Here is a 23,691-nt window from a genome sequence, read left to right as displayed (position 1 = left end):
TTCCAAAATAGATATAGGTTTTTCAAATAGATCTTAGGCTTTACTTAGAGCCATTTATGCACTTCAAACCTTTACGTATGCTAACATGCTCTTTACTGTGAAATGGGAAAATATACTGTTTTATGCCAAAATCTCACAATTTAGCAAATCTTCTCAATAAATACTATCAAGTATTAAATATGCTTCTCAATCAAATAACAAGTTCAGGTTTAAATCTTTCCAGTCTTCTCCCTTCCTAGAGGATGGGCATTCCAACGGTTTCCACGCAATGCATGTTGTTTTTAACCCAACTGTCGTTCAGACCCAAAACCTGAAGAGTTGAGCGGATGAACCTCCAGTCCAGTCTATCATACACTTTCTTGAGATTCATTTTCAGAACCATATAGCCCTTTCTCTGCTTGACGGTCCGGATAGTGTGAAGAACCTCTTAATAAACCACTAAATTGTCAGTAATTTGTCTCTCGGGAACAAAGCTACTCTGGTTGGGGCAAACTATATCTTGCATAATGGTTTTTAACCTTCTTGTCAGGACTTTAGTGATCAGCTTATAAGCAACATTACAGAGGCTAATCGGTCTCAACTGCGTTACCCTTTCAACATTCTATACTTTGGGAAGAGTTAATTCTAGCAATGGTCCTCTAACTATTGCGGTTTTCCTAAATTGATCCTCGACTTTTAATTTGGACGAAAAAGACACTTGACTTTTTAATTTATTCCAACAATAGTCCTTCTGTTATCTATCCATCTCTTAGCCGTTAGTTTAAGGGGTAAAATAGTCTTTTCATTATTTTACCTTCTTCTTCCTCATTTTCCTCTTAGCCGTGAGTGTATTTGAGGCTGTCTAATTTCTCTCTGTGGTCTGTTCTCTTCGACCTTCCTCCATGTCATCGACAACATGCACATGGCTTATACTCTCCGTCGTCCTCCTCCTGTCTTTGCTCCTCTTCTCCGCTCACTCTCTCCCCTTCGCCTCCTACTTTCAACACTCGTATCCTCGCCACAGCGCATCTTCTATGGCGGCGACAATGACAACTCTGTCGGCTGCACCTTACGCCTCTGAAGTTAACGCTACCAGAGCTACAAATGACAGCATTGAGTGTCATTTTGGTAAAGTGTATATCTATCACCTTCCAAGAGTGTTCAACGCTGATTTAGTGGAAAATTTCCGGGACTTGGACCCATGGCACTCGGCTGCCAGGTACTATCGAACGACGGATTTGGGCTCCCCGCCGCCGGAATTTCGAAGATACTGTTGGAGAATCTCGTGATCTCGTGGGGTCCTGGTTTTGGACGGACCTGTTTACCTTGGAGCTTATCTTCCACAACCGCATGGCAAATTACAAGTGCAGGACCACACAGGAAGAGTATGCTATGGCGTTCTACATATCGTTCTACGCAGGCAGAATCTACTACGGATTCCACCCCACCACGGCAGACGACATCACCCACTGGCAGCAATACTTGCGCACTCGTCAGTGTAACACGTTATTCTACTTCGCCGGAGCGCCACGTCAGTTAATCAAGAATGACTTCCGGGCTTTGCTGCTCACCTAGTGCAACGACTCAGGTGCGTGCCGAGCCGTGGATTGCGGCGGCACCAAGTGCTCAAATGGCACGTTGGAGATTCTAGAATCGTTTCTGGACCCCGACTTCTGTTTGCAGCTCCGGGGGGACAGTTTAACTCGGCGATCGACGTTTGACTGCATGGTGGCGGGTTTAATCCTGATTTTCTTCTGGAAAAGATCCTCTTACTATCAGTGCATGTGGTTTTTCCCCCCGGAAATAGAGAACTACTCGGTTTTTATAAATCGGGATGAGGTGAAAAACGGGACCTTAATAAAATCTGTGCTTGAAAAGATAAGCAAAGAAAAGGTAAAGGAGATGAGAAATAAAGTTATTGATTATATACCCAACATAATATACGCAAAACCCAATGCGGGTATAGAGGGTGTCAGGGATGCTTTTGATATTGCCATTGAAGGAGTATTGAGAAGAGCTAATTAAGGAGTTGGAAGAAGGACACTAGCAATGGCAATGTCTCAGACAGAGCATGGGCGACAAGATCTTAGGACGACTTCTTTAAGAATGGAGGAATTAATGGTACACCAAACTGAAGTTAAGGTTGAGTCTTCTCTGCGTTAGATACACTCATGGCTAAAAGGAAAATGAAGAAGGAGGTAAGATAATTAAAAGACCATTTTGCCCCCTAAACTGACGGTTAAGAGATGGAGGGATAACAAAGGACCATTGCTGGAACAAATTAGAAAGTCAAGTGTCTTTTTCGTCCAAATTAAAAGTCGAGGACTAATTTTGGAAAATTGCAATAGTCGGAGGACCATTGCTAGAATTAACTCCTTTGGGAATAAGTATTATGTTAGTTTCGTTCAGGCCCTCCAAGAGATGGCCAGATTTGAAGAAACCATCCACTAATTTATGTAGGCAATATCCCACCGTATCCCAAGATCTTTGATAGAACATTGCGTGAAAACCATCCGGGCCTAGTGCCTTCATATATAGGTGCTATCGCCCATAGAGCCTCTTTCACCTCCTCCTTAGATATCAGCTTGTTAAGGCCATTTATTTGTCCCTCATTGATGGCTGGGAAAGCGCCCAAAGACGCAACAGTGAGATCCACAACGTTATCCCGGGAGTACAAGTTAACGTAGAATCCCTGGACCAATTCCTCCAGATGCGATTTGTCAAGAACCCAAACCCCATTACTGTCCATAGGACCATGGATTTTATTTCTAGAATGGCAAACCATCGTAGATGCATGGTAGTATTTTGTATTAAGGTCACCCGAGGCAATCCAATAATCCTCTTTGGACTTCTGAAACCAATTTAGCTCATCCTGGTAAAGAGTATCTTCGAGCTCCGAACGTAACTTCTTGTCAAGATTTATGAGACCGTTGTAGGGGTGGCTATCCATGCATCGTTGGACACCTTCGATCCTATCATTGAGGCATTTTTTCCTTCTCTCAATGCTGCCGAAACTGTTTTTATTCCAACGCGTGTATCTTTCCTGCATGACATCAAGATTAAAAGCAAGAGAAAATTTTTTATCCTAGTTATTCACCACAAGGTTAGAGAACTCTGGGTGATTGGTCCATGCAGCTTGAAACTGGAAGGGAAATGTTTTCCTAGGTAGTGCCACCAATCTCTATGATCCAATTCTCGCCAGGTGGGGCCTAAGTCCGTTCAGACTTTGTTCTGGCTTCGGCCTTGCTTTTTAATAAAGTTCTTTTTCCTTGAAAAAAAAAAAAAATTCTCGCCAGGTGAGAAATTTTGGTCTCCAGGTTCTACGACACCCAATCAAGGTTGCACAAAGCGCGGTCAAGCCTCGCACCTGTAAAAGTCGAAGAATCGTTGCCCCTTGTCCATGTGAACTTGGCCACCATAAAACCAAGGTCGACTAATCCTTCTCTGAAAGTCCAATTCCTGAAACCCGATCATCTATGGCTCTGGAAGTTTTCTTTATTGCTCACTTCATCGATGCAAGAAACCACGTTATAGTCCCCCACGGACAGCCATGCGCCATCCATGCAGAACCTTTAATACGAAAGCCCCTCTCATAATTTCAGTCTATGATTGCAAAGGGTTACCATAAACAAACGATATAATGCCCAGGTTTACATTAGCCTTTTTTACCTTCGTAAGAATGAACTGAGGATTAATTGCAATGGTTTCTATGCTCAAGTCGTTCCTCCATAGTAGCCATATCCCACCATTAAAGCCTACTACTTCAACTCGAATCCAATTCTCGAAACCAAACTTCTTGCAAACTTTGTTAGTCGATGCCCCAGATATTCTGGGTTCCATGAGGCCAACTAAGTCGGGATTAAACTTCTTAATTAAAAGGGAAAAGGCGCACTTAAAAGCACTAGAGGTGGCCCCCTGATAGTTCCAACTTATGATATTCATAGGGAACAAACGACAAAAGCAACCCCGACATAAAAACTACTGTGCAGCAATCCCAAGCCCGGACAATTGAGGATCCCCGTCGACCATCATCTCACTTGCAAGATTCTCATCACCGCCAGACTTGTCCAGACCATTGTTTAAGTCCGGCGGGTCATAGCAGTGTTCCCCTTCCATATCTATGGAAGTGTGTTCCTCCACTGTTTCACCTTCTTCGGTAATCGATGTTCTAGTTACCCGGTTACCTTTCTCATAACCTCGAACCACAACATGACTCTCTATTTCTGCTGCATGTCTTGGAGTTCGCTTAATACCTTCTGAGTTCCCCTCGCCACTTCCATTGTTCTTTTCCTTCGTGTTTTGAATCTTCTTTGATTGCCTTGATTTGTCATTAACAATTTGGGCCTATGAGACAATAACTTGGGGTCTCTTCCCTTTGCCAGATAGGATAGCCCCTGTTGGGCCATCCGGTCGCTCAACAACTGTATCTTCCTCGTGGGCTTCATTATCGGTATCCCCCTCTGGTACATCTAGCGCCCCAAATCTTGAATTGTTCCATATCTTGAAGCCTTCCTTTCAAACATATGATTATTTCCATTCTTGTTTTCCCCTTATTTTCCTTTCCCTTTTTCCACATTACCGTTATTTGCTTTTTTGTTTCCTTTCTTTGCATGGCCTATGTTTTGGTAATTCCTGTTGTTACGCTTGGCAATTATCCAGCTACCATAATAGCCATCAAACGGTCGATTTTTCACCGGGTTCTTCGCCGCATTTCCTCCCACTTTTCATGTTGGGTCTCGTCTCTCCTCCGTCGCGCTGCCACCCTCGTTTGTCGGCGTCTGTTCCCCGGTTGTCGGCGGCCCCTCCTCCGTCTGTTCATTTGCAGCCCTATTTCCAGTGCCCCACCATTCCACACTTAAAGCACACTAGGTGGAGGCCCTCATACTCGATAGTTCTTTTTTTGTTCTTGAGATTGAAGCTAGCAATAAGAGGTTTCGTGATATCCACTTCCACGCAAACTCTAGCGAATAGGCCACGGGAAGCCATGTTGGTTGCATGATCCACTTTCACAGCTGTCTCTATCATATCTCCAACCCTCATCAGAAAAGCATAATCATAATATTCGATTAGGAGACACGAAACCTGATCCAAACAAAGAGTCTCTGTGTCTCATCTCTCATGGGTTCTAAGTCTGGCTCCCAATCTTTAACCGCGAGACAGTGATCGAGCACCGTCCATGGGCCTTCTAAGCGTGCATGCTCATAGTGAGCAACCGAAGCAAAGTGAACTAGGTGGTATCCATTCTGTATGGCGATAAGGTCCATTTCTGACTTAGGATTCCATATAGTTCTCAGACATCTTAGCAAATAATTGTATCCCACAGTCTTACCCAGCACCTTGATTATCAGAGTGTTCTCCCATCGGCGCCTCATTCTCCTATTTTCTTCTCTTGTCAGTTTAACCACACGATAGTAAGGATCGTCCTCCTCCTGCTCTCCTACCTCATCATCGGAGACATCATCAGTTCCTGCCCATATATCATTCAAGCCAGTAAGCGTTTCTAGAAAGGATCTTGTGACAACCCAAAATTTAATTTTCTAAATTCGATTTTAAGAAATCCTAAAATAGTCATTTTCACTATATATATATATATATATATATATATATATATATATATATATATATATATATATATATATATATATATATATATATATATATATATATATATAATCGGTGTTTGAATAAATTATTTTGAGCCACTTTTAAATAAATTCAACACCGGGATTTATTTTAAATCTAAAATTCTAAATTTTTGAGTACATTGCGTACCAAGTTTTTGATCCAAAAATCAATCTGAGTGAAACCGGGAGAAATATGAGTAACTTAAACTAAGTGGTTGTCTAGAAAGTATTTTTGGAAAAATGCATTTTGACCCCAAAAATATTTTAAATCATGATTCTAACCCTTGGTCCATGAAGCTTGGTGAACCACTAGACTCCACATCTCTTTACCTGATTTTTTGCAAGCTAAGCTAAATTACCATTTTGCCACCCTCCAATCATTGGCAAGCTTCCTAGGGTTTTGGACCCTATATAAACATCACCTTTGCATTGCCATCTCTTGATTTCTTCATTGCATCTTCCACTCCATATCTGTTAACAAAGAAAGGAAAATCACAGTAAGATTTTATCTCATCCCTTCATCTCTTCTTCCTTAAGGTTGTCATCCTAGCTTTCCATCTCTAAGACCTTTTCTTAGGCAATGTATGTGTTGTTTATCTTGGTTGTTGAGGTGTTTAAGAGGTGAAGGAAGTAGTATTTGAGTAGAGTGGAGGCTGAGATCCACACAAGAAGGATGAACAAAGAGAAGAAGAAGCAACAAAGGTATAACCCATGGACTCCCACCTCTTTTGATAGACTCTGTGAAGTCAAAGTTGATATAGAAATGAATATAAATGCTAGATATTGATGTGTTTGACTTTGAGCTATTAAGTGATCTATTATTAATCTATGATGTATTGTTGAGGATTTGGGAGTGTTTGAATGCTTGAAATAACATTTACAGGTGAAAGAGAGCTTCTGGTGCATAGATAGTGTGCACCAGACAAGTTCACGGGACTAGCCAACGGCCCTAGGCAGGAGCCGTTGGCCAGCTCCGTGGAGTGGCGGCCTCAGGGCACGGCCCTAGGCAAGGGCCGTGACCCTGAACCGTTGCTTGGCGGAGCCAAGCGATGGGCCTCCTCAAGCCCTGGCGCAAGCTCCGCCAGGCCAAACCTGTGTAGTGGTCGGGCCCTTGTGGCTCAGCTGCGTGTCGTTTCGGACCGGGACTCGCGGGCCCTTGAGGCTCAGACACTCGGGATCGTACGACGCACTAGTAGAATTTGATTTCGTTGATATTGGAGTAGAAATGAGTAAATTACAATAGAATTTGCGAAGTTGTTTGCTAAAGATTAAGCTGAGTATGTTTACAGTGATTTAAAATATGAAGATTCAGACTTAGCTAATTGTTTGAGGAGCATGACCATTGTTTAATTGTTAAACTAAGAAGCATGATCATTGTTTGATAAGTTTGGCTAGATAAGCATGCCTAAATGTCTAGTGTGACTTGATGAGAATTTTGCCAAGAATCTTAGTTGTTTGGAAGTGTACAAAGCATGTTCCCCTTGAATGCTAGATTACACTAAATGAGATTATGTTGAGTATTTTGAGATCAAGTGCATGTTGAATACTTGCTAAATGTTTGCCAAAGAAGATTTGCCAACTTATGATTTATAAGCATGTTTATGCAATTGTTGAGAGTTCACACTGAAAGAATTTTTGAAGCATATTTTATAGTAAAGTATATATTTGAGCATACCATGTTTCTAAAAGTGTATAAGTGGCCAATGTGATCCTAAGTACTATTTTCAAAGACTTATATCTATTTTTGAAAATCATTATCTAGTTGCATTGAGTAGTTGCATGATAAACGATTTCCAATTTGTGAGAGATGAGAAGTTGTTGAGAAGCTATGTGCATGAGTTGCATAAGTAAAGAAGTTGCATGAGATATATCTATATACTATCTATTGTGAGGCAAACAATATTTTGGGGGACCGTTAAGACTATGTCCTTTCGGAAGAAAAGAGATACGATTGGATAGAACCGACAAACCAGTGAAAAGAGAAAGTAAAGAAAGAAACGGACATTGCGGGCCGACATATTTATCATGTAACGAGGTCGATATTCCCGAGTTACTAGGTTGGAAACTGCCCGCCAGGCTTGGAATCCTGGTCAGGGGGTGTGCACACTAGTTGTTCGATACCTGATTCCACAGAGTTTGAGAAAAAAACTAAGAGAGTGGTTCTGTGGGTGAGATGAGTATTAGGCCGGCTAGATGCCGAGCCCAGATAGGTCCATTCACATTATGGTGAAAGTCCTACCTCGCCCACGAGTATATGAAAGAGAGTCATTGCACTCTAAAGAAAGCGAGTCATTGCGACTCTAAAGAAAGCGAGTCATTGCAACTCTAAAGAAAGTGAGTCATTGAGACTCTAGAAAAAAAAGAGCAAAGCGAGTCATTGAGGCTCTAAGAAACCCCCACAGTAAAGTGTTCTTGTTACAAAAGAGTGTATATGTGAATCTATCTATACTTATACTAAAGCATCATGTTCATTTTATTGCATGATCAAGTTAAGTGCACGAGATTGCATGTTGAGTATATGATAGCATGAGATTTCTTAGAGATTACATGATTGCACGAGATTGCATATTGAGTATATGATAGCACGAGATTGCATGTTGAGTATATGATAGCATGAGATTGCTTAGAGATTACATTATTGCACGAGATTGCATGTTGAGTATATGATAGCATGAGATTGCTTAGAGATTACATTATTGCACGAGATTGCATGTTGAGTATATGATAGCATGAGATTGCTTAGAGATTACATTATTGCACGAGATTGCATGTTGAGTATATGATAGCATGAGATTGCTTAGAGATTACATGACTGCACGAGATTGCATGTTGAAGATATGATAACATGAGATTGCTTAGAGATTGTGTGATAGCATGAGAGTGCTTATTGGGTTGTATGATAGCATGAGATTGCTTGTTGAGATATATGATAGCATGAGATTGCTTATTGAGATATATGATAGCATGAGATTGCTTATTGAGATATATGATAGCACGAAATTGCTTATTTAGTTATATGATAGCATGAGATTGCTTATTGAGTTATATGATATAATGTGATTGCTTATTGAGTTATATGATAACATGAGATTGCTTATTGAGTTATGTGATAGCATGAAATTGCTTATTGAGATATATGATGATATGAGATTGTTTGTTGTGATATATGTTAGCATGAGATTGCTTGTTAAAGCTTAAGTATATTATTACTCACCAGTTGAGCATGATTAGTGTATACCGCCATGATAAGTTAAGTATGTGCAAGCTTGAGATTGTTGATAAGTTGAATAATTGAGAAAGAATGCTTATTTGATAATTAGGTTGCAAGCATATAGAAACCCTGATGAGCATGATTAATTGTTGCTTAAGTGATTGAGAATACTCAATCTAAGCATGTGAAACAAATGTTTTTCAAAAGTATATACTGTTGTATTTTACAGGGTTGAGTGGCGTTATACTTAGCTTCGTGCTAACGAGTTTGTTTTCTACTTGTTGTTTGTTAACCCCTTTCAGGTGGGCCCAGTTCGTGAGAGAGTACGAGTTAGACTAGACTAACATAGTTAGCTTTTGTAGTCTAAACTCTTTTGATGGTTGTTTGAGATTTGTAGTTGACTTACCCTTTGTTTTGATGGTGCTGGACACTGGGGTCTTATCCCCTAGTTTGATTTATGTTAGTAAGACTTTAATGATTTAGTTGTTTTACCTTTGCCTGTGCAATCACCGTGAAGGATGATTGTGGCGGTGACACCTCTATTAAGCTTGTTTAGTAAGTTTATTCCGCTGCCTTAGTTTATCTTTCAAGGTTAAGTCTGTTAATTAAGTTTAAGAAAAGTGGGGTGTTACAGATCTCACCGGGCTTGTCGGAGCTTGGGTTTCTGGAGGCAAATTATTTGGTCCACACAGTGTTATGTGTAGGACTGTGCAATACCCGAACCACCCGAATTACCCGCCCGATCCGAACTAGTGTTCACCGAACGGTGATGAAATCCGAGAAGTTCGGATAATATCCGAACCGGCCCTAAGCGTGTGTTGCTATAAAAGACGGACGGGTAGGGTTAGGAAATACCCCATCCGAACCCGTCCGAGATCCGAAGTATGGCCTAAGTATAAAACCTTGCGTAGACCTAGGGTTTGCCATTTCCATTCTCTGTCCTCTCACTCCTCTGAGACTCTCCACTCCTCAAAGCTTCTTCTCGAATTCTCCTCAGTCTCATCTAGCCATCCCCATCCGATCTTCAGTCCTTCACTCCTTCAGTCCTTCTCATCTAATCTTCTTCCATAATCGCCTTCTCCGGTGAATCTCTGATTCTCTGAACTATGAGTCTGAGAGTCTCTGAAGTCTGAGAGTCTGAACTCCCCTTCGACTCCTTCGAGGCTTCGACAGTTCGATGGGAATCTTGTGGAAGTGTCTGTGGCTCTGTGCAAACTGGAAAGACGGCAAGAAGGAAGAAGCCGGACGGCAGTGGAAGTTTGACGCTTTGAAGCCCTAGATCTCAGAGGGAACCTTTGAGAAAATAAGTAAAATGTAACTTTGTCATTTTTTTCTTATTTTCCCGTTGCATGTTTGTGAGTTTGTCTGTTCTGTTCTAGTTTTATGATGTTGCATGCACCCTAATTTGTAACTGAACCCTAATTTTTAGGGCTTTCCACATACGTGATGAATTTGTGCTTATTCTGATATGTGTTTGTAAGTTTATGGTTAAAGGACCCTTAAATTTGTTGCATGAACCTTAAATTTGTTATTTCAAAAATGTATGGTGGTGGTGGAAGTGTGGAACTGTGGAAGCTTACTGAAATTGTAATTGATATTATGAATTTATGACTGTTGGAATTTGGAAATTGGAATGAATGTTGTTGAATGTATTTGAATACTTGAATTGTTGATGGGTTGATGGTTGACTGTGGAAGTGTTAAGCCCTAATTTGTGGGCATTTCCATAAAATGATGTGTTCATGATTCATGATTCATGACTCCTGATTATGGAATGCATTTGTTAATGTGTTATATGTAATTATGTATGTCAGTACTCAGTATTGAGTGTTTACTGTTAAGCCCTAATTTGTGGGAATTGTGGCCATTTCCATAAAATGATGAGTTCATGAATCATGAATCCTGATTATGGAATACATATCAGTGTGACAGTGTATGGCCTTATGTCAGTTATGTGTGCTTGTGTGAAATGTGAATCCAATTTGCTCATCCATAAATCTTTTTAGATAGAGAGCAATCAAAATATAAGTGGAAGTGGAACTGGACCTCTTCCATCTTCAACAGTGGATGAACAAGGAGTACAAACCCCAGGCATTGAGACAAGTGCTCAACAGCCTATGGCCACTCCTAAAGTTCCTGCTGTTAAGAAGAAGAAGGAATTAGAGTCTAGATACATAGTGTGGGAGCACTTTGAACAGATCAAAGATCCTGAAACTAAAAAAGTGCTTAAAGGCAAATGCCTTTACTGTGCAAAAGAGTATTTTTGTGAAACTAAAAAACATGGCACATCATCATTAAGAAATCATATGGCCAGTTGTCTTAAAAATCCACGTTCAAAGGATACAAGGCAGTCTCTACTCACATTCAACACTCTGTCCACTTCTGAGGGTGGAACAGAGGCTCCTGGGGGTGTTTTGGGGACATGGGTATTTAATCAAGATGCCATTAGGAGGGCCCTTTATGAGATGATAATCATAGATGAGCTCCCTTTTAGGTTTATAGAGGGCCAGGGGTTCAAGAGGTTTATTCTGGTTGCTTGTCCTAGGTTTCTTATCCCTTCTAGGTGGACCATTTCTAGGGACATCTACCAAATTTTTCTTGATGAGAGGCTAAACCTTAAGAAGTTGTTTAGAGTGGGAACTCAAAGGGTTAATCTAACAACTGATACATGGACTTCTGTCCAGAGAATCAATTATATGTGCATTACTGCACATTTTTTAGATGACCAGTGGAAGCTTCATAAAAAAATTATATCCTTTGTCCCAGTTTCTTCTCATAAGGGGGAGTGCATTGCAAAAGCCCTAGAGAGTTGTTTATTAGAGTGGGGAATTAAGAATGTGTTTACTGTAACAGTGGATAATGCTTCCTCTAATGACACAGTTATGGGGTTTTTTAAGAGTAAACTGTTGTCTTGGGGTTCTTCTTCTGTTAAGGTTCAGTACATGCACATGAGGTGCATAGCCCATATCCTCAATTTAGTGGTCCAAGATGGGTTGAAGTTTGCAGATGAGTCAGTCAAGAGGGTGAGGGATGCAGTGAGATGGGTTAGGAACTCACCAGCTAGGCTGACAAAGTTCAGGGAGTTTGCTGAACTGTTTGGTGTGGAAGCTAAATCAGCTTTGCATCTTGATGTCCCTACAAGGTGGAACAGCACCTACATTATGCTCAACACTGCAGTTCAATATCAAGTAGTGTTTGATGCATATGAGAGAAATGACCCATCTTATTCTGCTGACTTGGGGAGTGCTCCTACCTTCTTGGATTGGTGTTCTGTGGAAAGCTTAGTGAAGCTGTTGAAAGCATTTTATGATATGACAGTGAGGATCTCTGGTTCACTTTATGTCACATCCAACACATTCTTCTCTGAGATCTCTGATCTCAGTTGAATGCTTGAAGCTATGTTGAACTCTGAGCATGAGACTGAAAAGGTATTCTCATTTATCTTTAAATTTGTTTGCTTTATTATTTTTTGTAATTGCTGTAATTCTGTAAACTAATAACTTTTTTTTTTCTGTTTTAGCCAATGAGGACACAAATAAGGAACAAGTTTGACAAATATTGGGGGGATCCAGAAAAAATGAACTCTATCATTTTTTTTTGTCAATATTCTAGACCCCAGAGATAAGGAGGAGTACATGCCTCATCAGTTTGCCCAGTTGTATGGAGAATAGAAAGGCAAAGCTTGTTTTACCAAGGTCCAATCTGCAATGGCTGCTTTATATGATGACTATGCAGCTACATACTCTCTCAGTTCTACCCAGACTGCATCCTCTACTCAAGCAGTTCAGTCAGAGGCTAACCAGGCTACTACTTGTACAATTGGTAGGCCTTAGTCATCTTTGAAGAGCCAACTTAAAAAAAAAAAAAAAAAAGAGACTGGAAAGTAGTGGAAACAGTAAGCAAACTGAGCTGCAAGTATACTTAAGTGAAAGTCTTGTGGAGGATGATGAATCTATTGATTTTGATGTGTTAAAGTGGTGGAAGAGTCATAGTGAGAGATTTCCTATTCTCTTCAAAATGGCTAGAGATGTGCTTGCAGTTCCTATCTCCACAGTTGCTTCTGAGAGCTATTTTAGTACATCTGGAAGAGTACTTGATCCATTTAGGAGTTCCTTGACTCCTAAAATAGTGGAAGCACTAATATGTACTCAAGATTGGTTGAGGGCACCTAATCAGCCAATCCAAGTTGAGGAGAACCTGGAGGAGGTTGAAAGATTAGAGAAAGGTAAAACTTATCACTTTTTTAGTTACTTTTTTTTATTCTTTATTAAGTTTATTTTCTTTTCACTTTCTTTCTTACTTATTCTGTTTTTCACTTTTGTAGAATTGCCCACTGGAGCTTCATCTACTATACCATCAATGTTGCCTACAATCACTGTAATGTTTTTAATATCTGTTTACAATGTGTTCATTTCTTTAATCAGTTTGATATTCTGTTATGTACTTATGTTGTTGCAAGTGGTGTTTAGCCTCTAAGTGGCTTGGCAACTTTTTGTTATTGATTTGTTGCTGCCATTAGATGAGTTGAGCCCAATTTTGCCCATTTCTCTGCAGTCTGGAATTCTGGTATAACTCTTCCTTGCTCTGTTTTCAGTTTGAATATATTTGTTTTATTTGGTGGCTATGATGAAGCTTCCACTTTTGTCTGAATAAATGGAATGGAGTTGGTATGTTGCCAATGTGCTAATATAACACATTCAGAGCAATGTGCCCACATTCTTACTTGATTTGGAAAATTGCACTCTGAGCCACTTAGCCTAGTGAATAATTGATTAGTATTGTTAGTCTAAATGTCTAATTGTCTGTTTTCTAAACTCTAAACACTAATATCGTTTTAAGTTTGAATACTAGCAGGAAGAAGAATAGATTATCTAGTTTAGTGTTGATTTTGCCGACTATTCATAGTCTGATTTTGCTGAATTGCTGAAGAAGAACTGAAGAGTGAATGGCCAAGGAGACAAAGAGTACAGGTGCTAACAGGTGACTGAATGACTCAAGTCTATGACTTACTGCTTAAGTGCTTAACAAATTAAGTGCTTAATGTATTTTGTTCAAGTTAAACACTTAAGTCTTAAGCATGATTTTTTGTATAATCATTGAAAATCTGTAATTATTAACTTAGTTTGAAACTTTTATAGTTGTATGCTTGTATGCTTTGCTGGTAATGAAACTCAGTATGCCTTTAATTTATTGCTATTATGACTTATTTATCTATTTTAGAATTTTATTTATATTCATTTATTATATCCGATTATCATCCGAAATCCGACCGATCCGATCCTACCCGAACTTACAAATAACCGAATGGATAAGTCAACAAAATAAAACGGATAGGGTAGTCAAAATTGATATCCGACATCCGATCGGAGGACACCTTCCGCCATCCGATCCGTCCGACTGCACACCCCTAGTTATGTGGACCACAACAAAAAGTACATTTTTAATATACTAAATGTACATTATTTTTGTATTGAGTGTACATTATATTGTATAATGTACACTCAGTACAAAAATAATGTACATCCCCTAAATACAATGTACATTATTTTTGTGCTGAATGTACATATTTTTGTACTGAATGTACTTTAATTTATAGTATACAAAATATGGTGCACACAATAATGATTGGTTTCTGGAGGGTGGTTGCCACCGGATCTCACCGGGCCTGTTGGATCTTGAGTTTCTAGAGGGTGGTTGCCACCAGATGGACAATCATTATTGTGTGGACCATGGTCCATACAAGTTGTGTGGACCATATTTTGTCTACTGTAAAATAATGTACATTCAGTATAAAAATAATGTACATTGTATTCAGGGGATGTACATTATTTTTGTTCTGAGTGTACATTATATTGTATAATGTACATTCAGTACAAAAATAATGTACATTTAATATATTAAAAATGTACTTTTTATTATGGTCCACATAACATTGTGTAGACCATGGTCCACACAATAATTTGCCCCAGATGGGGCATTAGTGCCCGTCGGTTCGTCAGATCAACTATCGGCATCCATCGGACCATCGTCTCTTTCGGATGGACCTCTCTTCGTTTTCTTCTTGCTGCGTTGGAGAAGGTCGGCCTCCTCCGTAGTTGCGCCGGCACCCGGCTGATTTTTCAGAGAACTCGAGAGTATATTTTCTTTCACAAATTTTTAAATTAGTACTTTTTATGTTACTGTCATTTTCCTTTAAATATAATGTATTTTATGAATTAAAATAATATATAATATACTTTATATGTTAGAATAATAAAATTTCTAAAGTACTTTGATGCTGAATTGAACCGGATGTTCCGGCTCAGGATGGGTCTTGCCAGAAGGCCCTCGACTCTCAGACATACCCGATCCTTTTTGTCCCTCTCTGAACGGTTCGGTTCTGGAAGGCAAAGAATCTTCTGGAAGCAGTCCTCAGTCTCTTTAAGCCCTAGCTAGTAGCAAACGCTCTTCAAAACCTCCGTCTCATAAAACCTTATCTAATCATCTCTCACTCTCGCACCAAGCAGGCAAGCTAACTCCTCGTCAGAAATGGCTTCCGCAAACGCCATCTCAACTGCCTCAATCCTCTCCTCACCTTCCAATCGAGTACGCCTATCTTTCATTTCTCCCTTTTCGTGATTATTGAGCAGGTTACACTGTGCTTATCTGTTCGCTTGTTGATGCAGGGGGGTTTGAGGAGTGGTAGGAGGACTAGCCAGCTGCAGGGGAGGAGTTTCAACCCCAAGACGTCGAACTCGAAGAATCGGTTTGTGGTGAGGGCTAATGCCAAGGAAATTGCTTTTGACCAGAAATCCAGGACCGCTCTTCAGGCCGGCATCGATAAGCTCGCTGATGCCGTCGGACTCACTCTTGGACCCAGGGGTAATTGCTCATTTCCTTGTCTCTTGGTGTAATGAATTTATACTCTTGTTACCTTGTGTTATACAGGATTGTTTGTTTCATGTGGTACTAATTATTGAGGTAGTGTGAAGAATCGTGTTTCTTAGGCTTCACAGTGTTTGAGTTACATTTGTGTAGCTATCTGTTGGGGTTGTATTGGTGTGACCATATTGCAATGACCAATGACTAAATTCAAGTGGACCTGTAATTGTGGGATTTGCAAAAAGCTATTTGTCCTATTGGAAGGAATGTATTTCTTTTGAGTGACATGAAAATTGGGGATTTGTCGGGGGATGAAATGGATTGATAAAGCAGTAGCCAGCTTGGGGTGGGGGTGGTTGAGGACATCTGCTTATATCATGTCTACTGCAGTTTACATACAAAATGCACTTGACTTGCTCCGAACTGCAACTGTTGGATTGAAATAGAGATGAAAGAAAGTTTTTAGTTTATCTTAGTGGAACTATGTTGTTTCAGGTTCAAATGTTTTACTGCAGAGAATTTTGTTACCATAAGTTGTGCATTATGAGCAGAATAACATAGTTTGTCACTCAGCAGGTGTAAAGGTATTCATGAAGATAATTTAACTTGTAACACTTTTATTTTACTTCTACAGGGAGGAATGTTGTGTTGGACGAATTTGGAACTCCAAAAGTTGTTAATGATGGAGTGACAATTGCTAGAGCTATAGAGCTTGCTGATCCTATGGAAAATGCTGGTGCAGCCCTTATTAGGGAGGTTGGTGCTTTTCCTTCCCTAGATCTGACTTGATTTTCATAGTCAGCTATGTCTTAATGTGTCTAATTGTGGATTATTATGAAGGTTGCAAGCAAAACCAATGATTCAGCTGGTGATGGAACAACAACTGCATCAGTTCTTGCACGTGAAATGATCAAACTTGGTCTCTTGAGTGTTACATCTGGTGCAAACCCAGTGTCCATAAAGAGGGGCATTGACAAAACTATACAGGGTTTGGTGGACGAGCTTGAAAATAAAGCTAGACCGGTTAAAGGTCGAGATGATATCAAAGGTAATAGGGTTGTTATGCTTTAACTCTGATGAGAATTGTAACTTTCTTATTGGATTACAAAAAGTTCTTAATTAACCAAATTTCTTTGCGTTTCTTTGTCCAGCAATTGCTTCAATTTCAGCTGGAAATGATGAAGCCATTGGTACCATGATTGCTGATGCAATTGACAAAGTTGGTCCTGATGGTGTGTTATCTATTGAGTCATCATCTTCCTTTGAAACTACAGTCCATGTAGAAGAGGGAATGGAGGTTTGTAAACCAATAATAAGAATGCATCTTGTCTATGGCATTCTCTACTTGTGTTTTCCCTATTATTGATCCCAATGTTGAATTCATGCAGATTGATAGAGGATATATTTCCCCTCAATTTGTCACCAATCCTGAGAAATTGATTGTTGAGTTTGAAAATGCCAGAGTTTTAATTACAGATCAAAAGATTTCTGCAATCAAAGACATTATTCCCTTGTTAGAAAAAACCACTCAATTGCGAGCTCCACTTCTCATTATTGCTGAAGATGTTACTGGGGAAGCCTTGGCTACTCTTGTTGTCAACAAGCTGAGAGGCATTCTGAATGTTGCTGCTATTAAAGCACCTGGTTTTGGTGAAAGGAGAAAGGCACTTCTTCAAGATATTGCCATTGTAACAGGTGCTTGAACTTTTTTGAAGACATTTTTTACTGTCCTCTCAAAGTCACTGTTACTAGTTGGAACAAAATACGTAATTCAGTCCAGTTTGATTATCTTATTGAGTTTGAGAAGTATTGTTTTTGCATGATGCCTGCATGCATTTTTCAGGCATTTCCCATGTTTCTTAACTAGTTTTCTGCTGCCTGCATGCATTTTTCAGGAGCTGAGTATCAGGCTACTGATTTGGGACTGCTTGTGGAGAATACACAGGTTGAGGCACTAGGTATTGCCCGAAAAGTGACCATTACAAAGGACTCAACAACCATCATTGCTGATGCTGCTTCAAAGGATGAGATACAATCAAGGATTGCTCAGCTTAAAAAGGAATTAAATGAAACAGATTCAATATATGATTCTGAGAAGCTTGCTGAGAGAATTGCCAAATTGTCCGGGGGTGTTGCTGTAATTAAAGTCGGAGCAGCAACAGAAACTGAGCTTGAGGACCGCAAGCTCCGCATTGAGGATGCAAAGAATGCAACTTTTGCTGCTATTGAGGAGGGCATTGTTCCTGGTGGTGGTGCTGCATTAGTTCATCTATCAACTCATGTTCCTGCAATTAAGGATAAGCTTGAAGATGCAGATGAGAAATTAGGTGCTGACATTGTGCAAAAGGTAAAGATTGCTTGATTTTCATATTCTTTGTGCATTTATCTTTCTCCCGTAAAAAGAAAGTCCTAATCTTTAATTTGTATGTATGCTTTGCAGGCATTATTAGCACCTGCATCTTTGATAGCCCAAAATGCTGGGGTTGAGGGTGAGGTAGTTGTGGAGAAGCTGAAGGACAGTGAATGGGAGACTGGCTACAATGCAATGACCGATACCTACGAGAATCTCGTTGAAGCTGGAGTTATTGATCCAGCCAAGGTGACAAGATGCGGTCTGCAGAACTCTGCATCAGTAGCAGGAATGGTGCTCACCACCCAAGCCATTGTTGTGGAGAAGCCAAAACCTAAGGCACCTGCGCCCGCAGCTCCACAAGGCCTCACTGTGTGAGATCAATGATCTCAGGAATTTTTGGGCAGTTGGGTCTCTGATTATTAAACTGTGCTCTTTTTGCTATGTGTTGACTTGTTGATTTGAGAATTTTTAGCCACATCACAAATGTTAGCTTTAGTAGAGAAGATGATGGTGTATGTCAGTCAGAGTTAAACACTTAAACATCCTCCGGTTCTTCATAGTTTTGAGTTGTTGACTGTAGAATTAGTAATAAAGTCAATTTATTTCGTTTGTCAAAATTCAGTCCCATAATTCTAATTTCTGCTTTGCTCAACAAAACTGGTTACTGGAGTTCAAGAAAAGCATGCATTTCGACCATTAAACAGGGAAGAACTTTGTGTTCTGCAGGCAGCAATGAGTACACGAAAATCATGCATTTTGACCATTAAACAGGGAATAACTTGTTCTTTAGCTTGACCACCGAGCTGGTTCTTTGTTCAGACTCCGCAGGATGGCTGTGGCCTCGCCATCGATAACAAGCGTGCCATCATGTTTGAAGCATTTGGTGGAAAATTTGGCCCTGACAATCAAAACGAATTGAAGAGCCTAGAGAAGAAGGAACAGGGAAATTTTGCCCTGATAATCTAGACTAGATGAAAATAAGAAATCAGGGATTCAGCCAAGGCAACCTACACATGTTTCGCTTTCAGTTCCTTGATATTTGTTGCACATATTTCACCAACTATCTCTTCTCCAATATACACTGGCGACTTGAAGTGCAATGTTTGCGAAACATATACAGCTCCCGGCTACAAGTTTTTTCCAAACACCAAAAGAGAAAGGAGGTTTAAACTTTAAACAAATGACTTGATAAAAAGTATCAAAAATTGATGAGAGTTGGTACTTACAAAATTTGAAGCTATGGTTCTTGGGAATAAGGAAGCGACCAACATTCCAGGAACAAGCCTGTCACTGAATCCAGCAATCTTAGCACATTCTGAGTCAAAATGCAAGGGGTTGGTATCATGGCTCAGCTTCGAGTATTCAACAACATCTGCTCCAGTAAACACCCGAGCTTGCTTCAAAACATCCCCGCATTTAAGCAAATTGGTAGCTGCCACCGAAGAGAAGCCGTAGGAAGTGGAAACGTAGCTCCAAAGCGCACGTTTCACCAGCATTGTTCAATTAACTCATCAACTTGTTTAAATTAGGCAAAGCAGCAGACATCCATTCGCACCTATACAACTGAAAATCACACAAACAATTCATCAAACACCTTACCGACATTGCAGAAACTAGAAAGTAGCATCCACTCACTACCCTGAAAACTAGATGGCCAAATATCTTCAAGTGCGCTCGTGCATCAACCAAAGGTGTCGATTCTAGTATATATATGTAGAGATACACGCATCGCATACAGATCAGATGAAGGACGAGGAAACACGTACCTGTGGAGCGAGATGAGACTTGAGAGCCCGCTATGGCGCTATGCTAAATTAAATTTAAAAATGCATTAGTTTTTAAAGAAAAAAAGGAAATAAAAAGTGAGGGGCAAATTATGCTGTGGAACTGTGTCCACCTTACAAGGTGAACACAGTTCTAAAATTGTTTATAATTATGAATATATAGCTTTATAATTATGAACATAGAGTTGTGAACATAATTATGAACATATAATTTTGGAATTACGAATATAGAGATTCAATAATTGTAAATATGAAATTCAAAAATTATGAATATATAGCTTTATAATTATGAACATATAGTTCAGTAATTATGAATATAGAGTTCTGTAATTATGAATATAGAGTTCAATAATTATGAACATAGAGTTTTGTAATTGTGAATATAGAGTTCAATAATTATGAATATATAACTTTATAATTATGAACATATAATTTAATTTTATGAACATAGAACCGTGTCTATCTTGCAAGGTGAACACAGTTGACGGTTCCACACCATAACGATTGAAAATGATGAATGCGGGCTAAATATTAGGTGGATCCGTCGATAGTGGGCTACTGGGCTTAATCAGATAAATAGAAATTTTTTAAAATGACTATATAAGTTAGAGGTGTGTGTTTTGGTCAGCAATTATACTGTGTATTGCAGTCCACAAATATAATTCAATTTTATGAACATAGAATCGTATCTACCTTATAAGATAGACACGGTTGATGGTTCCACACTATAACGATTGAAAATGAGGAATGCGGGCTAAATATTAGGTGGATCCGTGGATAGTGGGCTAGTGGGCTTAATCAGATAAATAGAAAAATAATTTTTCAAATGACTATATAAGTTAGAGGTGTGCGTTTTAGTCAACAATTATACTGTGGACCACGGTCCACAAAGCTTTGTGGATCATGGTCCAAAAACGACATCGCGTGCACCGGCACCTGCTGGCATGAATGTCGTCCGGAAATTGACTGGCCTCGCAGGCTAAGTTATGCCAAACTTCGGTATCATTTTCCAACTAGTATAGTCACTTGGTTCGGTCGAAACCGAACCGAGAGCACCTACTCTCGTGCATCTGTGACCACGAGAGTAGTGCACTCTCGGGTTGCACCACAGCGCGCACGAGAGATGTACTCTCGTGCACCCCAACGGTCTGAAACCCGAAAGTTCAGCCTGTTGTACAAATTAAACTCATCTGTTACGGAATTAATACTGTTTTAATTCCAATTTTAAATTCTGAGTTTAATCCTACTTAGTGGGTGACCGTTACAGGTGTTACACAATTGGTTTAATACTAATTTCCTAAAAGAAATGGAGAATCCAGTTTTGCCAGCTCTAGGGGAAGAGAATGTTGTTGAGAACAACAATGGTGGGAATGACAATAATGTTGCTAATTCCCAAGCTACACCAGTGAACATTGGTTCACAAGATGGTGGGAGCACCGAGGGATATATTCCCATGACTCGGGTACCTACGGTACCGAGTGGTTCGGCCGAAAGACCGGAGAAATTCACCGGTATTGGATCGAATTTCAAAAGGTAGCAACAAAAGATGTTGTTCTACCTAGCAACTCTCGGCTTGACGAGATTCTTGACCGAGAAGGTTCCCAAATTAAGGGAACAGGATGCCCAATCCGTGATGGCAGTTGGCTATTGGAAAGATTCGGACTTCCTATGCCGAAACTACATCCTGAACGGATTATGTGATGCGTTATACGATGTATATCGCAAGATTGGCACAGTGAAAGCGCTGTGGGAAGCCTTGGATCATAAATACCGAAGTGAGGATGCCGGCGTAAAGAAATTTGTGGTTGGCCGATTCCTTGACTTCAAAATGGTTGATTCCAAAACCGTGCTAAGTCAGGTTGAAGATTTAAAACTAATCTTTGATGAAATCCGTGACGAAGGCATGACGTTGAGTGAAGCCTTCCTAGTAGGACCTGTTATCCACTTGCTGCCTCCAGGGTGGAAGGACTTCAAGAATTACCTTAAGCATAAGCGAATGGAAATGAACCTGGAGGACCTGATCCAGCGACTCCGAATTGAGGAGGGGAACAGGACGAATGATGGCAGAAATTCTGTCACTGTTGGCGCTAAAGCCAATGTTGTGGAGCATGCTAAAGGCTCCAAGAAGAACAAGAAGGACAAGCAAAAGCTAGGTCCGAAAGGAGGCATTACCAAGAAGAAATTTCATGGAAAATGCTTCAATTGTGGCAAGACTGGCCACAAGTCCTCTGAGTGCAAAGTTCCAAAGAAGAAGAACAAGAGTTCTGAAGCCAACATGGTTGAGGAAAGCAATCAGAAGGAGGTCGAGATTAGCCTTTCGGCTATGGTGACCGAGGTGAACCTCGTGGACTCTAACCCACGAGAGTGGTTCATCGATACTGGTGCAACAAGGCATTTGTGTTGCAACCGAGAGATGTTCAATACCTTTGAGACCGTTGAGGGCGAGAAGGTTTGGATGGGAAACTCTGCTCAGTCTGCTGTGGAAGGCGTGGGCAAGGTGGTTCTGAAGATGACTTCCGGGAAGGAACTGACATTGAACAACGTGCTGTATGTTCCAGAGCTGAGGAAGAATCTGGTTTCTGGCTCACTGTTGAACAAGCATGGCTTTCGCATGGTGTTCGAGTCAAACAAGGTTGTTTTGTCTAAGTTAGGAATGTTTGTAGGCAAAGGTTATGTAACTGATGGGCTTTTTAAGCTCAATGTAATGCCTATTATCATGAATAAGAGCAAAGTTAATTCTGTTTACTTGCTTGAGTCTTCCAATTTGTGGCATGGTAGACTAGGTCACGTTAATTATAATTCTATACGTAGATTAATTAACATGGACCATATTCCTAATTTTCAAATTAACACAAATAACAAATGTGAAATTTGTGTTGAGGCAAAATTAACGAAAGTACCTTTCAAATCGGTTGAAAGGGAAACTGAACCACTAGAATTAATCCATAGTGATTTGTGCGATTTTAGATCGATATAAACGAGAGGTGGTAATAAATATTTTATCACGTTTATCGACGATAGCACACGTTATTGCTATGTGTATTTGCTTAAAAGCAAAGACGAAGCCTTGGAAAAATTCATTCTTTATATGAATGAAGTTGAAAACCAACTTAATTGTAAGATTAAGAAAGTTAGAAGCGATCGAGGTGGTGAGTACGAAGCACCTATTGGTGACTTCTGTGCGAGTGTAGGTATAATACACGAGCGTACTGCACCTTACTCACCTCAACCGAACGGTGTTGCCGAACGAAAGAATTTTACTTTGAAAGATATGATGAATGCGATGCTTATAAGTTCGGGCCTACCTCAAGACGCGTGGGGTGAGGCTATTTTGACAAGTAATTACCTTTTAAATAAGGTACCCCACAAGAAGCTTGATAAGACTCCTGAGCTGTGTGGAACGGTAGGAAACCTTCTTACCAGTACCTGAAAGTGTGGGGGTGTCTTGCTAAAGTTTTGGTGCCAACACCTAAGAAAGTAAAAATAGGTCCTAAGACAGTGGATTGTATCTTTATTGGCTATGCACATAATAGTAGTGCTTATCGGTTCTTAGTACACGAGTCCCATAATCCGGACGTACACGAGAACACGATAATAGAATCAAGGAATGCATCTTTCTTTGAAAATGTATTTCCTTGTAGGTCCAACGAGGGGCCGAGTACGTCAAAACGAACGTTTGACGAAGCTATGGATAATGATAGTGGGGAGTCCGAGAGAGAACCCGAGCTCGAGCCGAGACGCAGTAAGCGGGCGAGAGTTGAAAAATCATTTGGTCCTGATTTTCTAACTTACTTGTTAGAGTACGATTCGAGTACTATAACTTGTTTATTAGAAAATGAACCCGATTTTCTATCTTGTTTGATAGAAAACGAGCCTCGAA

The 23,691-nt window shown here is 40.0% G+C and overlaps 4 protein-coding genes and 1 pseudogene across 7 annotated transcripts; 3 read left to right on the top strand and 2 right to left on the bottom strand.

The window, feature by feature from the left end:
* Nucleotides 1-881: 881 nt before the first annotated feature.
* On the top strand, nt 882-2,298 carry LOC109183337 (annotated as a pseudogene).
* Nucleotides 2,299-2,431: 133 nt separating this feature from the next.
* Nucleotides 2,432-3,819, bottom strand: LOC109183336. Its single transcript, XM_019333421.1, has 2 exons — nt 3,649-3,819; nt 2,432-3,022 (listed from the first exon to the last, which is right to left on the bottom strand). Exons 1-2 carry the CDS (start codon nt 3,817-3,819, stop codon nt 2,432-2,434), a joined length of 762 nt encoding a protein of 253 aa, XP_019188966.1.
* A 6,534-nt stretch (nt 3,820-10,353) lies between these two features.
* On the top strand, nt 10,354-12,199 carry LOC109183335 (zinc finger BED domain-containing protein RICESLEEPER 2-like). Its single transcript, XM_019333420.1, has 2 exons — nt 10,354-10,401; nt 10,820-12,199. The coding sequence occupies exons 1-2, from the start codon at nt 10,354-10,356 to the stop codon at nt 12,197-12,199; spliced, it is 1,428 nt and encodes a 475-aa protein (XP_019188965.1).
* A 3,041-nt stretch (nt 12,200-15,240) lies between these two features.
* Nucleotides 15,241-18,644, top strand: LOC109183356 (ruBisCO large subunit-binding protein subunit alpha). Its single transcript, XM_019333437.1, has 8 exons — nt 15,241-15,398; nt 15,479-15,674; nt 16,309-16,430; nt 16,515-16,722; nt 16,826-16,971; nt 17,063-17,369; nt 17,570-18,021; nt 18,115-18,644. Exons 1-8 carry the CDS (start codon nt 15,342-15,344, stop codon nt 18,400-18,402), a joined length of 1,776 nt encoding a protein of 591 aa, XP_019188982.1. The 5' UTR covers nt 15,241-15,341; the 3' UTR covers nt 18,403-18,644.
* LOC109183357 ((R)-specific enoyl-CoA hydratase-like) lies at nt 18,426-19,879 on the bottom strand. Of its 4 annotated transcripts, none has more exons than XM_019333440.1 (4): nt 19,794-19,879; nt 19,254-19,590; nt 19,039-19,154; nt 18,426-18,925 (listed from the first exon to the last, which is right to left on the bottom strand). In XM_019333440.1, the coding sequence occupies exons 2-4, from the start codon at nt 19,521-19,523 to the stop codon at nt 18,814-18,816; spliced, it is 498 nt and encodes a 165-aa protein (XP_019188985.1). In that variant the 5' UTR covers nt 19,524-19,590; nt 19,794-19,879; the 3' UTR covers nt 18,426-18,813. The 4 variants fall into 4 exon arrangements, with proteins under 4 accessions (XP_019188985.1, XP_019188987.1, XP_019188986.1 ...); XM_019333442.1 differs by lacking the exon at nt 19,794-19,879 and adding an exon at nt 19,622-19,760 and having other exon boundaries at nt 19,254-19,582; XM_019333441.1 differs by lacking the exon at nt 19,794-19,879 and adding an exon at nt 19,622-19,759.
* Between the last annotated feature and the right edge of the window lie 3,812 nt (nt 19,880-23,691).

Source organism: Ipomoea nil, unplaced genomic scaffold (genome assembly GCF_001879475.1).
Source record: "Ipomoea nil cultivar Tokyo-kokei standard unplaced genomic scaffold, Asagao_1.1 scaffold1110, whole genome shotgun sequence".
NCBI classification, from domain to species: Eukaryota; Viridiplantae; Streptophyta; class Magnoliopsida; order Solanales; family Convolvulaceae; genus Ipomoea; species Ipomoea nil.
This window is presented reverse-complemented; position numbering and strand designations above follow the sequence as displayed.

Excerpts from the sequence above, each read along its gene's own strand:
- LOC109183336 (XM_019333421.1), bottom strand. The coding sequence starts at position 3,819 with ATGGAACCCAGAATATCTGGGGCATCGACTAACAAAGTTTGCAAGAAG. Across the intron at positions 3,023-3,648 it reads CTCAGTTCATTCTTACGAAG|GAAAGATACACGCGTTGGAA; the intron begins GTAAAAAAGGCT and ends GATGTCATGCAG.
- LOC109183335 (XM_019333420.1), top strand. The coding sequence starts at position 10,354 with ATGTATGGTGGTGGTGGAAGTGTGGAACTGTGGAAGCTTACTGAAATT. Across the intron at positions 10,402-10,819 it reads TGTGGAAGCTTACTGAAATT|ATAGAGAGCAATCAAAATAT; the intron begins GTAATTGATATT and ends AAATCTTTTTAG.
- LOC109183356 (XM_019333437.1), top strand. The coding sequence starts at position 15,342 with ATGGCTTCCGCAAACGCCATCTCAACTGCCTCAATCCTCTCCTCACCT. Across the intron at positions 15,399-15,478 it reads TCTCCTCACCTTCCAATCGA|GGGGGTTTGAGGAGTGGTAG; the intron begins GTACGCCTATCT and ends TTGTTGATGCAG. Across the intron at positions 17,370-17,569 it reads AGATATTGCCATTGTAACAG|GAGCTGAGTATCAGGCTACT; the intron begins GTGCTTGAACTT and ends TGCATTTTTCAG.
- LOC109183357 (XM_019333440.1), bottom strand. The coding sequence starts at position 19,523 with ATGCTGGTGAAACGTGCGCTTTGGAGCTACGTTTCCACTTCCTACGGC. Across the intron at positions 19,155-19,253 it reads GAACCATAGCTTCAAATTTT|CCGGGAGCTGTATATGTTTC; the intron begins GTAAGTACCAAC and ends AAAAACTTGTAG. Across the intron at positions 18,926-19,038 it reads GAACTGAAAGCGAAACATGT|GGCCAAATTTTCCACCAAAT; the intron begins GTAGGTTGCCTT and ends TTTGATTGTCAG.